Source organism: Phalangium opilio, unplaced genomic scaffold, assembly GCF_054372755.1.
Source record: "Phalangium opilio isolate 3A_F unplaced genomic scaffold, DU_Popi_V2 ptg000105l_1, whole genome shotgun sequence".
In the NCBI taxonomy this organism is placed as follows: Eukaryota; Metazoa; Arthropoda; class Arachnida; order Opiliones; family Phalangiidae; genus Phalangium; species Phalangium opilio.
Window position 1 is genome coordinate 3,260,893 of NW_028324207.1, and position 17,023 is coordinate 3,277,915.

Sequence of the window (17,023 nt, forward strand, 5' to 3'; positions counted from 1 at the left end):
CCAATTAAGGGGCGTGTTGTTTGTTTCCAACAGAGTAAACTCGCCCAGAGAACAATTACAATGCAGAGCCACGTTTCGGCGTTAATGGCCCACAAAGGTGGTCCCAAACAAAAGACTTGGACATGTTGGAAGATCCCTGGCTTGTTCCTGTTATCTCAAACCGTAAAAAGCTACGCAAATCTTCATCATCACGGACAACACTCTTGTACGTTAGGTATGACCTTGAGAAAACCTAAAAGGACATCTCGAATGTATTTGAAAAACCCATCTCCAATTAAGGGGCGTGTTGTTTGTTTCCAACAGAGTAAACTCGCCCAGAGAACAATTACAATGCAGAGCCACGTTTCGGCGTTAATGGCCCACAAAGGTGGTCCCAAACAAAAGAACAAACTTTAATTTGTTTCGTTCAGTAAGTGTTTCATGTGTCATAGATAAAACGCCATGATTAATGCACAAAGAAAATGTTATTGACAAGTTTTCGGACCGCGATGCTGAAATGTGGTGGTGCACCATCGTGCATGAACCACATTCTGTTTATTAAACCTAAGGGTACGTCTTCGAGTAGTTCTGGTAAATCGTCCCGTAAGAACTACAAGTAAGCCACACCGTTTAACCTGGGCTCTAGGAAATATGGCCCAATTAAATTGTCACCCACAATACTACACCACACGTTTAAGCTGAATTGTACTTTGTGAATTCTAACGCAAGTTGCGTGTGGTTTTTTCTTAATCAGCAAACCAATTGGCGGCTGCTTGTTTTTGGATCGTCCTCGAAAATAGTGAGAACTTCGCCTATTCTTAAAAAACAGAGCACTAAAATAGAGCACTATGTTTTTAAGAAAGGAATAAAAGAGGTTTCACGTACATGTGTTTGTTTTATTAAACTCATAATTCAACGAAGTCTGTTACAATGCCTTTCTTCACAAATGCCGAATATGCGGATATGCACCTAATGTATGGACTAGCCGAGGGGAATGCCGCTGCAGCTGTACGCTTGTATCAGGAAAGATTTCCGCAGAGGCGACTACCAAATCGACTGACGTTCGAGGCTGTGGACAGACGTTTGAGGCAAGATGGACGAATCCAACCGGCAGGACCTCAACCTAGAGCGAGAGCCATCCCAGAGGCCGTAGAAGACGAAGTTCTCACCATTTTCGAGGACGAGCCTGAATCAAGTACCCGCCAAGTTGGTCGCCGATTAGGCGTAAACCACACGCTCGTGTGGAAAATCCTCAGAAGCCACCGGTTTCATCCTTTCCATGTTCAAAAAGTTCAAGGTTTGAATCCAGCGGACTACCCACGACGCACGGCGTTTTGTCAGTGGTTTCTGGCTAAAGTAAACGATATCGATTTCCCACGGGATTTGTTGGTTACTGACGAAGCTAACTTTTCACGGGATGGTATTATTAACTTACATAATAAACATCAATGGTCCCAGCTAAACCCCCACGCAACTTGCGTTAGAAGTCACCAAGTACAATTCAGTTTAAACGTGTGGTGTGGTATTGTGGGTGACAATTTAATTGGGCCAAATTTCCTAGAGCCCAGGTTAAACGGTGTGGCTTACTTGCAGTTCTTACGGGACGATTTACCGGAACTACTCGAAGACGTACCCTTAGGTTTGGTAAACAGAATGTGGTTCATGCACGATGGTGCACCACCACATTTCAGCATCGCGGTCCGAAATTATCTTAACGCGACCTTCCCTTTGCGGTGGTTAGGTCGAGGTGGACCTGTGGAGTGGCCTGCTCGATCACCCGATCTGAACCCTTGTGATTTCTTTCTTTGGGGCCACCTGAAAGACTTAGTTTATCAGACTGAAGTGCCCGATGTTGAAGAGCTACGTCGACGAATAATTCACGGCTGTCAAACAATTCGCGAAACTCCAGGCATTTTTCAACGTGTAAGGGAATCATTTGTAAGACGTGCTAATGTGTGCCTTAACGCGGGTGGTGAACACTTTGAACAATTTTTGTAACTAGTTGCAATTAAATGTTAAAACTTGTCAATAAATTCATTTTCTTCGTGCATTAATCATGGCGTTTTATCTATGACACATGAAACACTTACTGAACGAAACAAATTAAAGTTTGTTCTTTTGTTTGGGACCACCTTTGTGGGCCATTAACGCCGAAACGTGGCTCTGCATTGTAATTGTTCTCTGGGCGAGTTTACTCTGTTGGAAACAAACAACACGCCCCTTAATTGGAGATGGGTTTTTCAAATACATTCGAGATGTCCTTTTAGGTTTTCTCAAGGTCATACCTAACGTACAAGAGTGTTGTCCGTGATGATGAAGATTTGCGTAGCTTTTTACGGTTTGAGATAACAGGAACAAGCCAGGGATCTTCCAACATGTCCAAGTATCATTCGAAAGACTGCCTCGTTTTTGTAATGCCGCCCGTGGACATTTGGACTAATTCCTGAAAATAACGTTGTTTACGCTGTGCTAATAAAAGTCCCTTCAATCAGAACCATTTTACTTGGTGCTGGGAAGATCTTGAAACATCATGTCACTTGGGATTAATTTTACATTACCACCGTAGGCATACTTCTACTCATTTATACGCTTCTGATTAGTAAAGGTAGAAATCAATTGTTCGATTAAAGGCTATTGAAATTGTCTAGTAATTTTAAACAAGCTGGTTAGTCGGTCTTAAGTGTTACTCCTCATTTTTGGATATTTCCTTGTTTTAGGGGCGAATGTTTGGAAGGCCATATCTCCGTAACAAAATGTTGTACACCCCATGTTCTTTGGTACTTTCCGCTCAGTTTGGTCCCATAAACACGCCCCTTAATTTGTGATGGACTTTTCAGAAACACCCTGTATATTGTAGTTTTGCATTTGTCGCGTAAAAATAGCTGCAAAATGATTTATTTCAACATCTACACTGCTTGGAAGAAGTATTCTCCGGACGTATGAGACCAAGCTCGAGGTGAGCCTCAAATTCTATCGATTTTGAGCCCAAGGTGAGCACACGAAAAAATCAGAGAGAGTTTAAGCTCGAGCTTAGCCCATAAAAATTACGCGAATGAACCCGAGCCCGAAAACTAACTGAGCTCTAAGGAAATATTGTTTCAATTTTGAGCTTTAGGTGAGCTCGTTGAAAATTTCAATAAAGTAACGTGAGCTGAGCCGAGCCCAAGCGCAGGTGGACAGACATGATACTAAAAGCAAATATTAGTCAAAATTAGACACTAGTATCAAGCAGGCATCCCTTAAAATACTCATAAAGATACCATTCTTTTCTTGAACGACAAAGACAGTTTTTATTAATGTCTGTAACTTCAGTCTTAATATTAACTAGCTGTTACCCGCGGCATCGCTCGCGTATAATAAGAACTTCCATCAAAATGATACAAAGAATGGGCAAATTTTACTGATGATCATTTTTTTGTAGCACCCTAGGAGCGAAAGCACTCGGCGTTGCCCGTCAGCCCGTCAGAACATTTTTTTTATTACTTTTCACGCGGACATTATTCCATAAAGAAGGGTTTTTAAATTTGTGGCCGCCATTTTAAAAGATGGCAAAAATCGAGCCCAAAAGAGCATCCAACCGGTCTATAGGTTAAAGGAAAGCAGTGTACTAAATATTTGCGAAATCGGTTGAAACGCGCGGACGTTGTTGCATAGAAAAGATTTTTTATATTTCTGGACGCCATTTTTTAAGATGGCGGCGGATTGGAAAAACCTTTCTTAGTACGTGCCTACTACTTATGAGTAACGTTACTCCAAATTTTCAGCCTTCTAGGGCAAGCGGTTTGGGCTGGGCGTTGATTGTCAGTCAGTCTGTCAGTCAGTCAGTCAGTCAATCAGTCAGTCAGGACTTTGATTTATATAGATATAGAAGATTAAACGGTACATGACTTTTCGGACTCGCCCGCCAACCTTCATAACTTAACACGATAAAACATATTCATGTACATGAAGATTATGGCTTGACACCCGCTAGCGCCGACGAGCCACTCACTCAGTGTAGTTAGTGTGCACGGCTGAAAATTAGAAACTGATTATGCGTAGTCTTAAAAGCCCTGACCTTAACAGTGCTAAAATGACGAGGGGTTGAACGTTTTTAAAAAAGTGTACTGAATTTCAAAATCCAAAGAGTGGGGTGGCGTAGCGGTTAGTGCTTTCGCCTCGCAGCAAGAGGATCCCGGGTTCGATCCCGGACTGTGGCACCGGGTGAAAATCTGGGAACAAATCCTTCTGCGTAGAGTTTGCAAGTTCTCTCCCCGCTTGTTAAAAGCAGCTTTCCTCCCGGTTTCTCCTTTCCATCAAAACTTGCAGAGGTTAACGGTAATAGTTAGTATAGGGCGCTGTAGGTGAGCTGTGGCTAGCCACCACCCCCTCTATGCATTGTAAAGGGCCCTACCTGTAAACAAGCCACAGGCTTAGTGTGGAAATCCCTTCATAGACAAACCTTAGATTATTATTATTATTTAATATCTTCAGATTTGTCTTGATTTCGTTGGATTTTGAGATTTCAAAATCCAATTTGATTTCTTCGGATTTGTCTTGATTTCAATGGATCTTTAGGTTTCCCCCCGTGAATTTGTGATTTTTTGTTTTGGACTTCGTGAATTTTGTAGTGGATTTCGCGATTTCTTTACTGATTTCGCTTCTGATTTTGTGATTTCTTTATTTTGTCATTACTTTACTTTTTTTGATTTTTTTTACTGATTTTGTGATTTTTATGGGATTTCGAAATCAACAAAAATACGTTTGATTTCTTTCCGGATTTCTGATTTTGTTAATGATTTCGGGTTTCTTAAGTAGGATTTCGCGGGTACCCCGTAAAATGATCACACGTATTTCTTTTTTAGTGTTTTCCGGGAGGATAAGTAATGCGTTCAGGGTTGGCGGTGGTTTAGGCGTGTAAATGATGTTATATTTATATTAACGTATAAAATCAAAATCGTGGGGTTTAAAATTATTATGTGGTATTAAATTAAAACTAACACACGTTGATTTCACAATTGTCATTATTCTCGTTTCATATAATAAGGCAAACATACTGAGAGTGACCATAATTTTCGCTCTTGTAGGGTTCAATATTCCTCCGTCACTAGCCATTCGCTTCAGCGTTGGACCTTTCATCTTGATAATTGTGATTCTCGTCAACTTGTTCAACGGAGTCTTGAAAGCCAGTTATTCATCTCAGAAAAGAGAAAATATCAACAGTTTAACCGATGCCTTGAGATTATCTGATGACATCCCGTTTCGATTACATCCTGATACTGTTGATAATGATGAATTTTGTCGACCGGTAACACTCGGCTTTCACTGGGCGTTTTTCGCAAAATTTTGCGGAAAAGGAAAAACTTTTCCTCTTTTTTTGGCGAATTTCGTGATTTTGCGTTGCGGGTCCTATTTCTATTTTTGCGAATTTTCCCGAGCCGCGTTTTTTCCGTAGGCACAAACCAATCATTGAGGGTAAGCTAGTCACGTGGTTAACACTGAGCGCGTGTTTCTAGGAGTGTTTCATTTTGAAATTAGCGGTGCTCAACCGAGGCTTAACCTGTTTACCATCATTTGATTAGAGGACTGTGATGTCATTTAAACATTAAAATAAATAGATTCGGAAATGTTGGTGGAAGAGACATCTTTGGGATTTAAGAAATATAAGTTACAAAGATGTTAATATGAAGGAAATATATTGAGCTCAATCGCTCAGTTCGAACTTCGGACACCGGTCTCATCAGATATTTATTTCCGCCGCGGTTTTGTCCGGTGGAAACGGACCACACAGGATAAAAATTTCCATGGCGGTTTTTACCTTTTTCGCTTTTTTCTGCGAATTTTTCTCGGGAAAGAAATTCGTCCAGTGAAAACCGAGTGTTAGGATAATATACTTTCTTCTAAGGAGACTTCTAGAGTTCTATCCTTAAAATATTTGAATCATTTCAGACTGAAACTGAAATGAAAATGCTCTGCGGCAGGTTGTGGCGGCAAGAACACACATCCCCTGATATAGAAAAACTATCTAGAGGAAAGGAAGTTTGGTTTGCGGATATATCTGTTTTACAGATTTCGTCCGTTTTCTTAGAAACTAATCTAATTCATCTGAATGTTCACCTTGGTTCTGATAAGTACTTTGAGAAACCGATAGTTTTTTTGGCAAAAGAAAGAATTAATCCTGAAGCTCTGAAGTATATAAACCGAAGGTTGGTTTCCTTACTATCATAGTTCGGTAATACTCTGCGTGCTAAGGTTAATGCGTGGTAAATTTTAATTATGAAGATTTCATGATTACAGATTGCGGGCTTTCTTAGAAACTGGCCAATTGACACCGTGGCTACGCTCCCTCAAGAGAGACTACCACATCGTATTGGACCATTCGGAGGCTGAGAATGAAGTACATGTACTCAGGTTCAAGGACATCGCAGCGAAGTTGGCAATGTGGGCGGTAATGCTTGGAGTCGCTTCTTTCGTCTTCACCATAGAGATACTGACAATGTTCATGTTTCATTAAACACTGATGATCATGGGAACATTATAAGAATGTAACCAGGTAATAAAGGATTTTTAGGACAGCTGATAAAATCCAAAAGATTTCTAAAACAGCTAGGTATTCGAAGTTTAGTCATAAATATTTAGCTATAGCTAGCTAGGTATTGACGTTAAAATCTAAAACAGAGTTAATCTGCATACGAGCGCCATGTTCCTTCTCTTTTTAGCTTATTAAAAACGACCTAACAAACAAGAAGTATCGGTGGCACTTGCCAATGCTGGGTTTAATGCTTTTGGCTATTCTACGCTAGTGCTAGAAGATATGACTTGACACACGCCCTTAATTTTAAGTGAAAAAATTCACCTCCTTTCGCTAGATTCCCCATAGAAAAAGCATGGGGTTGTTGGTGACCCAATCTATCCTATTTCTTAAATCTACAGCGAAGTTACCATTCGCAATACTTTTAAATTAACAAGTCTCTATTCAAAGTGTGTCATTTCCAAGTTTAAGTATTTTATATTAATTATGGCTCAAACGTTAATCAATGTACACGTAAGTTTAAAAGGTTACCACGTTCCAAGCTTTTTGATGGAATTTTCAAGCTTGTTGAACGACAAGGTGGTCTAGCGTTTTCCGTAGTAACAGGTTATGTTGATTTAGCGTTATTTTATAAGAGAAAAGACTTTCCATACAACACTATTACAACTATTACTAATACAACAAAGCTATTTTTTCGAATTTTCGTGCTGCTTGAAAAAGAAACGGGCCTAGTCTTCTCAGTGCTAACAAGTCAACTTGGTTAATTGCAGTTTTAAATTCAAATCTCGTGAAAAAGCATCGATTCCGTGAAGATATACTCTAATGAGCAACGTATGAAATTGGGAATTTAATAATGTCAAAAAATTGGTACGCTTATAATGCTGATGATTGGCGTTGTACTGTACATCTCTGAACAAATAATGCATAGCGTTTCTAAGTTTTTTTAAATGATTTTGACATAATTTTAACATTTTCAATGATTAAAAAATATATTGTGCACTCATTACATTATCCGATTGATGCATCGCGTTTACAAGCGCCAAGCTCGTTTTCATGTTGATGTTCGTGAAATACAAGTGATATTAATTACAAAATTTCATAAAATTTTAAGCATATTTCTGTTTTGCTTAAGTAAAGTATGGATATCGTTATAGTTGTTTAAATTAGTAAGCTATTGTAACTGTAGATAAAGTGCTAGAGATAAAAATTGTAGTCGCGAATAGTTATAACTTACTGTGAGAATACAGTGGTGCGATATAGCGGATCGCAAGTTAAATATTTTGAATCAATATCGCAGATATAAGGAAAATAATCATTTTTTTTAAATATGATTGCACAAACCGTGGGAAAACAACTTCCCATTTAATGATACTTAAACAGAGAAAAGCAAAGATATGTAGAGACGTTAAAGCAAGTTGTCTTACATTGCACAAAGCTTTTATATTGTAATATTTTTCGTATTAACAATTTTCTGGTCAGAATTTGAATGTGAAATTAAAACTCTCTGCTCTCACGTGTAATGTCGAAAAAACGTTAAAGTATTTTGGGCAAATGTAATTATGGTGAAAAAACGAAGATAACATTTTTTTTTAAAAATATTTCTTTCTTAAAAATCATTTCTCTACACTGAAAAGTTTCAATATCTGGAACTTCAGTCATTCCATTTGGTTTTCTTATCTTATACTTTTTTTACTTTTATCCACAAAGATGTTTTTTAATATACTATGATTAGTATTTTTTAAATAATTGATGTTTTATAATCATGACTCTAAATTTTAAAATTTTAAAATCTGGTCCTTCAGCAAATTGATTTTTCATACTTAGCTTTTAGTTTGTACAAGCTTTTTGACCAAAATGTTTTATGAAAAAAAAAATAGTCGCCTGTGTTAAACGTTGAAACTATATTAGACTCAGAGAGATCGTGACATTATTTGTGGTCACTGATGCCATAAAGTATCCTCGTGACTTACACCTTTAACTGCAAAAAATATAATTTCCATTTTGACCACGAATCTTATAAAGTATTTTTGACGCGAAATTTTAAAAATGCGTAGCGACGCAGCATCTTTGAAGCACTGGTATATTACTCTTAAACATTGATGAGCCATTAATGTGTGACAGTCAAGAAATTTTCGATATTTACCTTCACAGTTGTAACCGTAAACAAGTTCTTACTGCGCAATGCACATTTTAATTGCAATCTGCAACGTTTTAACTAAATTGCTTAGGGAAATTCTCATTATTTTATCCCGGATCACCTAATAGAGCATTAAATTGCAAAATGTTACGCAAGCCTTCATAAATCTTTCGATTACATAAAATATTATTATACAGGGACGTAGAGGGGATCCGACGACCACGTAGTCGCAATATTCACGAGTTTGAGTCGAGCGGACTCAGCAGCGGCTGCACGATAAATTAACACGAGCTTATATATCGCGATGCTTTTAAACCATTCCAATTTTGCGAGATGTAAAAATTGGTAGTTGCTCTCTCAAGTAGCCGTGGGATCGTTACGTTTCCTAAATTTTTTGATAATCGAGTATATTTCACGTTTCCTAAATTTTTTGATAATCGAGTATATTTTCACCAGAAGGGTCGGACGTTTGTCAAAATCCTGTACAGTTCGTCTGAAATCTATTTAAAATCTCTTTCGAAATCCCGAAATCTTACCCTTAAAATCTCGAAATCTCACGTCAAAATCTAAAAATCCCAAAATCCCTACCATAAAATCTGAAAATCCTGAAATCCATACCTTAAAATCTAAAAATCCCGAAATCATCACCTAAAATCCCGAAATCTTTCTTTAAAATCTATAAATCCCAAAATCTCACCCTAAAATTTTAAGATCTGAAAATCCCCACGCTTACAATACATGTTTTGCATCTATTTAAGAGTGAAGACACGGGGTTAAAACTCTGCCTTCCATCTCGCTTTTTGGCGCCTGATCTAAGCAAGAGCTCTGTATTACAAATTAGACTATTTTTCTCGATTTTTCTCCAGTATTAATTACAGTAAATTAAAACGAATTGAAAGTCTAAAACATAAAACTATATTTCAAAATATTGAAATATCCTTTGAACACCGGAAGTTAATAGTAAATCAAAATCTGAAAATCTCCTTGAAAATCTTAAAATCTTGGACTAGATTTCAAGATTTCTAAAATCTTAGCGAAGATCTAAAAATCTGGGCAAAATCTCAAAATCTCGTATAATAAAATGCCGAACGTCCGACCCCTCGTTTCCACCAGAGCTATGATACTGCTTTTGCAACGAGTGAGTGACGTATCTGGTTTCACGAGTAACACTTGGATACTCAAAATAAGCGTTTCTCTGAACTGTTTCACAGTGCATGATGAAGTTAAAGTGTGGTCACTCCCGAAATTCTACTCCTTCAAATCATTCGTCATTGAATTAGAAAATATCTATAAAATTAATACAAAGGTGACATTACAAACTCGACAAAGAATTAACGATACTATGCAAATGTTCTGTTTTAGTGTAAGCTTAATGTTATGTTTCGATGTAATAAAAAACTAACTGACCTACTAGGCCTACCTTATCTATTACTGTAAACATGATAAGGACTGGTATATAAACGCCTGTCGGGTAATCAACCGGCAGAAGGATTGTAATCGCGCCTCTCGTAATATTCTATGTAATCATTGTAAATACCATTAAAACTTATACCTTGACTTTTAACCGTGTAGTGTCATGTACATATAAGCAACTCTTATAATAATGAACACAACATAATGGCGACGGAGATGGGATCCCGATAACCCCTTGCACAACGAAGATCCTCGACTATAATCACCGCCGCTAAAAGGAGTACCAGCTGACGGAGCAGAAGAAGACAAACACAACATGTCTCTTACCGCACAATTCGGAACCTTCGAAGAAAGATCCGAGTCCTGGACCCTGTACGCAGAAAGGCTGGGGCAGTATTTCATTGCTCATGATGTAACCGAGGAAAACAAGAAACGGGCGATGTTGCTCACCGTCATTGGAGCCTCAACGTACGCCACGTTGCGCAATATCGTGGGACCTGCCAAACCAACCGACAAGACCTACGCCGAATTAGTCAAAGCGTTAAACGACTACTTTAATCCTATACCATCAGAAATCGTCGAGCGTTATAAGTTCAACTCGAGAGACCGACAACAAGGAGAAACGATAGCAAAATACATCTCCGAACTCAGAAGAATGAGCGAATTTTGTATGTACAGCAACTCATTAGACGACATGCTTAGAGATCGACTGGTGTGCGGATGCAAGGACGATTCACTGCAGAAAAGGCTGTTAGCAGAAGAAAAGCTAACACTAACTAAAGCTGTTGCCATCGCACAGACAATGGAACAAGCGACACAAAATGTTAGTACCATGAGGAGCCAGCAGTACGCAGATGGAGCTGAGAAGATAAATGCGATATCCATACTCTCCAGAAAGACAAGACATCACAAATCAAGACGGCCATCTACACCCAACCAAGAGGTGAAGCCAGCAAAACATGAAGGTCAAGGTCATTTCAAGAGAGCGGAAAACAGTCATTCCAACGGTCATTCCAACGGATGCTACAGATGTAATGGACAAGGACACGCAGCAGTCAATTGCCAATACAAAGAATCCACCTGTCACGCATGCCGTAAAAAGGGACATCCATCAAGAGCCTGCAAAAACAGCCAGCGCAAAAATTGGTCACAAACAAACCATATAGAGCCTCAGGACAACGAATACGACACGTTCGAAATTCACCATATCTTCTCCGAAGAAGTACCATTGGATCAGAACGAGGAAGGTATCTACCACATGCCTGCGTTGAATGACACGAGGACAGTTGCGCCGTACAAGATAGAATGCGTGATCAACCAGAAAAGCATCATCATGGAAGTCGATACTGGCTCTGCGTTTTCACTCATCTCAAGCGAGAATGCCGATGGAATAGTAGACAAGGAATCACTACAGAAATTCGACACAAGTCTCAAATCGTTCTCTGGACACTCCATCGAAGTCATAGGCGTCACGAGCGTCAACGCGTCGTACCAAATTCATGAAGACATACTACCAATAGTAGTGTACAAAGGAAAAGGACCCACGCTTTGCGGCAGAAACTGGTTGTCATCGGCACTACCCATATTAGGAAAGGGATTCCCGAACACAGTGGACGTAGTAGCGAACATATACAGCTCGGAAGAAACTTTACAAGCGATACTAGACAAACATGCAGAAGTCTTCGACACCAGTACATATGGACACTTGAAAGACGTAAAAGTTCATCTGTATCGTAAACCGGACATGGAACCAAAGTTCTTCAAAGCGCGTTCTGTACCATACGCATACAAAGAAAAAGTCGACCAAGAACTAACAAGACTGGAAGAAGCGAAGATAATCTCTCCAATACCGTTTGCGCAATCAGCCGCTCCCATCGTCCCGATTTTAAAACCTAATGGCAAAATCAGGATATGCGGCGACTTTAAAGTCACCGCCAATCAGCAAATCCAGACGGAAAAGTATCCGCTACCAAAGGCCGAGGACATATTCACCAAGCTGTCGGGATGCAAAATATTCTCGAAGTTAGACATGAGGGATGCATACAGTCAACTGGAGTTGGACGACGAATCCAAAGATTTAGTTGTCATCAATACTCAAAAAGGGCTTTACAAGTACAACTACTTACCATACGGTATATCGTCAGCATCGGCCATATTCCAAAAGCACATGGAAGCATTGCTAAGGAACCAAGACAATGTGACACCCATGCAGGATGACATAGCGATAGGCGGCTCAGACGAAAGGGACCATCTACGGAAATTGGACTCAATACTCCAAGTCATAAAAGACGCAGGACTCAAGCTTAGACGTGAAAAATGTCAATTCGCTAAAACATCCCTTGATTTCCTGGGTCACCACTTGGACAAGGAAGGGCTGCATCCAATGTCAAACAAAATGACGGCAATATCTGACGCTCCTGAACCCAAAAATGTGGAAGAACTGAGGTCATTCTTGGGTTTAATCAACTACTACGCCAAGTTCGTACCGAACTATGCGACGCAACTAGCACCATTATTCGAGCTTCTACGAAAAGACACGGATTGGAGATGGAACGAAGAGGAGAGGTCGACATTTGCCAAAGCCAAGGAATTCCTAACCAAATCGAACCTACTAGTACACTTCGATCCCAACCAAGAGATACGACTAGCGTGCGATGCGTCACCCACTGGCATAGGAGCTGTCATATCTCACTACGCACACGGCGAAGAACGTCCCATTGCCTTCGCATCTCGAACGATTTCCAACGCAGAGAAAAACTATTCTCAACTAGAAAAAGAAGCCTTATCTCTTATATATGGTGTGACGAAATTCCGGGACTATTTGTTGGGCCGCAAATTCAAGTTAATCACCGATCATCAACCATTGGTCAGTTTATTAGCCCAGAATAAACCGACGCCACAAATGGCAGCAGCAAGATTGCAGAGGTGGTCACTCGCCTTATCAGCTTATGACTACCAGATCGAGTATAAGAAAGGCAGCTCTAATTCAAACGCCGATTGCATGAGTCGCCTTCCACTACCAATACAACATCAAGAACCACCACTCCCCACGGAATACGTATTGCTCATTGATAAGTTCGACAACGGTCCAATAACGACAGATGAAATACGGCGTGAGACAATGAAGGACAAGACATTGTCGAAAGTCATGGAGAACACGATAGAAGGAAAAGGATGGAACAAAGCAGATGTCACAACGAAACCATACTTCAACCGGCGAGAAGAACTAGCCACGATGCAAGGCATATTGATGATGGGAAAAGAGCCATAATTCCCGAGAGCCTGAGATCTAAAATGATGGAACAGTTACACGACACCCATCAAGGCGTAGTAAGGATGAAGTCACTCGCAAGGTCTACAGTATGGTGGCCTAAAATTGATGAAGATATTGGAAAACATGTAAAGCTTTGTGATGCATGCCAATCCAAGACACCGGAACCAGCGAAAGAATTTTCACCATGGCCCACCGTTTCAACACCGTGGTACCGAGTCCATTGTGACTTCGCTGGACCCATTGATAATAAATACTTGCTGATAACAGTCGACGCGTTCACCAAATGGATAGAGGTAGATATCGTTTCATCTACTTCAACTGACTGCGTCATTCGCTCACTCAGATCGAAAATGGCTCGCTTCGGTATAATCAACACTCTGGTCACGGATAATGCCACATGTTTCACCAGCGAACAATTCAAAGCGTTAACCATCAATAACGGCATAAAGCATCTCACATCACCGCCTTATCACCCACAATCAAATGGACTAGCTGAGCGAAACGTTCGTACTGTGAAAACATCGCTAGAAAAACTATCCTTCGGACACAAGACAGCAAAGGACATAGTGGATGAAGGATTGAAAAGCACCAAAGAAGGTTCACTTGACGAAAAATTGGCTCGCATACTCATGAGGCACAGGCGGACTCCTCTTGCGTGTGGGAAATCACCATCCGAATTAATGTTGGGAAGGAATATCACGACCGTTCTTGACCTATGTCTACCAAAGAAGCAATCTGAGACATCCGAGTATAACGTCACAAATCCCACCATGTACGCTAAAGCAGACCTAGTCTACATAAGAAATTATGCTAGAGGACCTAGATGGATTCCCGGTATCATAGACAAGCGCATGGGTAACAAGTTATACCAAGTGGAGCACAGACAACAGATTCTGCGTAGGCACCAAAATCAAATTAGGAGGAGATGGACCAATCCGGAACAACAAAGAGCACCTGAAACTGTCTGGATTCCAACGCCGACGTCAATCGAAAATAACGACACACCAACAGGAACTAATCGAACAACAGCAACAACAACAAGAACGCCCGACCACGAGATGACGCAACAGAAAAACAAAGCAGCACCAAGTCCAGACGAAACAACCTCGCGGCGATCAGTGCGAACACGCAAACCCATAGAAAGATTAGGCTTATAAAAAGAAAAAGTGATGTTATGTTTCGATGTAATAAAAAACTAACTGACCTACTAGGCCTACCTTATCTATTACTGTAAACATGATAAGGACTGGTATATAAACGCCTGTCGGGTAATCAACCGGCAGAAGGATTGTAATCGCGCCTCTCGTAATATTCTATGTAATCATTGTAAATACCATTAAAACTTATACCTTGACTTTTAACCGTGTAGTGTCATGTACATATAAGCAACTCTTATAATAATGAACACAACACTTAATAAAAAAAGTAGAGGTCACCGCGAGAAACTATATTAAAACATATAACAAAAAAATAAGGGAGTACATTAATGGAATAAAACAATTGGAAACCCTCAGAATATTGCGATTACAAATATTTTCGCTAACTCGCCCTGACTCTGAAAAATCCTTTACTATTTCGTCGACTAGCAAGAATTTGTTTACGAGTTATCAAAAATAATTATTTAATATTGTTGATGTAATCTAATAACTTTATGGAAAATAACCAAATAATTAGTAAATGTCTCTAAATGTAAATGTGGAAAATAAACTCTATCCAAAATATATGTAAATCTAAATTTAATACTTAAACATATATTTAATTTGCTAAAATTGAACAAACCAATAAAACCCCACTTATTGTTATCATAATTTTTGATACTGCACGCTTACGGCATTTTAGGTTTATTTGAAGAATGGATAAGGAGGACATTAAGCAATGCTCTTTGTCAGCGTTAGTTCTGTGGGTTGGATTCATAGCCGTTGAAAACTGAAGTTAAGAGTTTCTATTTCTTAATGGTAAGTTTTATTGGTCATTTTTAACCGCAAGTAACTTGTCACCGTAGGTGTTTTAGATATGACCACTTAAAATGACACAAGGCATATACAATCTTCCTTTTTTATATTACTTTTTGATATATAAACAAATCAATTTAATTGTTCATGGTTTTAATCAACGTAGTCTGGTAGAGTAGGACCCCATAAATTGGTCTCTATTTTGGGTAACTGCATTTTTGACAACTGATATTTATAAGAGTTAGTTGGTGATAAGTTTAAATCCATTCGGTTAGTTTCAATATCATGAATTGGTTTTCGTTTTAATAACCAAGTACTCATTTAATATATATATAAATTCTTATTAAACTAATTTCTAAGTTAACGTGCACATCTGTTTTCCCATCTTTTTCTAGGAATGCTCGACAGATGGTAGCATCACTAGCAATACGTAGCTAGCCCCAGATTAATAGCGAAGGCTTTCAGACATTTAGTAAAATAGTCGTTCTAGTTATCAACTGGTTTAAAACTTCCCCACGCAAGGAAAATGATTTAATACATTTATATAACAAGATGACCCAAGGACTGGGTCGCATACCGTACACTATATTTCAGAGAGTCACACTTGAAACATATTTTGATCATTTACTTGAAAACGACTTCTCTATTCCGTTTTTATTAACTAACGATATCAATTCTCAAGGAACAGGAAAATATGGTCTCGCCGAATTGGTCCCGCCATTTTGGTCTCGCCGATTTGGTCGCGGGACTAATTGGTCTCACCGATTTGGTCTCGGTACTCCTTGGTCTCGTGATTTTTTGGTCTCGGTACTATTTGGTCCCGTTATTATTTGTTCTCGGGACTATTTGGTATCGTGATTATTTGGTATCGTGATTATTTGGTCTCGGGGACTGTTTGGTATCGTGATTATTTGGTCTCGGGACTATTTGGTATCGTGATTATCTGGTCTCGGGACTATTTGGTCTCGTGATTATTAGGTCTCGGGACGGTTTGGTCTCGTGATTATTAGGTCTCGGGACTATTTGGTATCGTGATTATTTAGTCTCGGGACGGTTTGGTCTCGTGATTATTAGATCTCGGGACTATTTGGTATCGTGATTATTTGGTCTCGGGACGGTTTGGTCTCGTGATTATTAGGTCTCGGGACTATTTGGTATCGTGATTATTTGGTCTCGGGACGGTTTGGTCTCGTGATTATTTGGTTACCTAATTAGCTACCACCTTTTCCAAAATATTCTCCAATTAATTAGTTGCCACCTTTTCCAAAATATTCTGCTATTAATTAGCTGCCACCTTTTCCAAACTATTATCCTATTAATTAGCTGACACCTTTTCCAAAATATTCTCCTATTATTTAGCTGCCACCTTTTTCAAAACATTCTCCTACTAATTAGCTGCCACCTTTTCCAAAATATTCGCCGATTAATTAGCTGCCACCTTTTCCAAAATATTCGCCGATTAATTATCTGACAACTTTTCCAAAATATTTCTATTATTGCTAATAAATTGTTCGTGGTAAGAGGCGGGCTTTTACTACTCATATAAATAATCTTTTTACCTCCAAACAAGGTTGGGTTGGGTTAGGTCCCGAGACCCAATTGTCCCGAAATCCATTTATCCCGAGACCAAAACGGCGAGACCAAATCAGCGAGACCAAATCGGCAAGACCATAGCGGCGAGACCAAATTGTCACGGATTGCAATACTCATCCTACACACTGAGAAACTAACGTCAAAGAAACAATAGTTTTCACCAT

General features: G+C 39.3%; 1 protein-coding gene across 1 annotated transcript; it reads left to right on the plus strand.

The window, feature by feature from the left end:
• Positions 1 to 10,356: 10,356 nt before the first annotated feature.
• LOC149625325 (uncharacterized) lies at positions 10,357 to 13,311 on the plus strand. The gene has a single exon (XM_089852132.1). It carries the CDS (start codon positions 10,357 to 10,359, stop codon positions 13,309 to 13,311), a length of 2,955 nt encoding a protein of 984 aa, XP_089708258.1.
• The last annotated feature ends 3,712 nt before the right edge of the window (positions 13,312 to 17,023 follow it).

Bases quoted from the DNA above. Each gene is read 5' to 3' on its own strand.
- LOC149625325 (XM_089852132.1), top strand. From the start codon at position 10,357: ATGTCTCTTACCGCACAATTCGGAACCTTCGAAGAAAGATCCGAGTCC.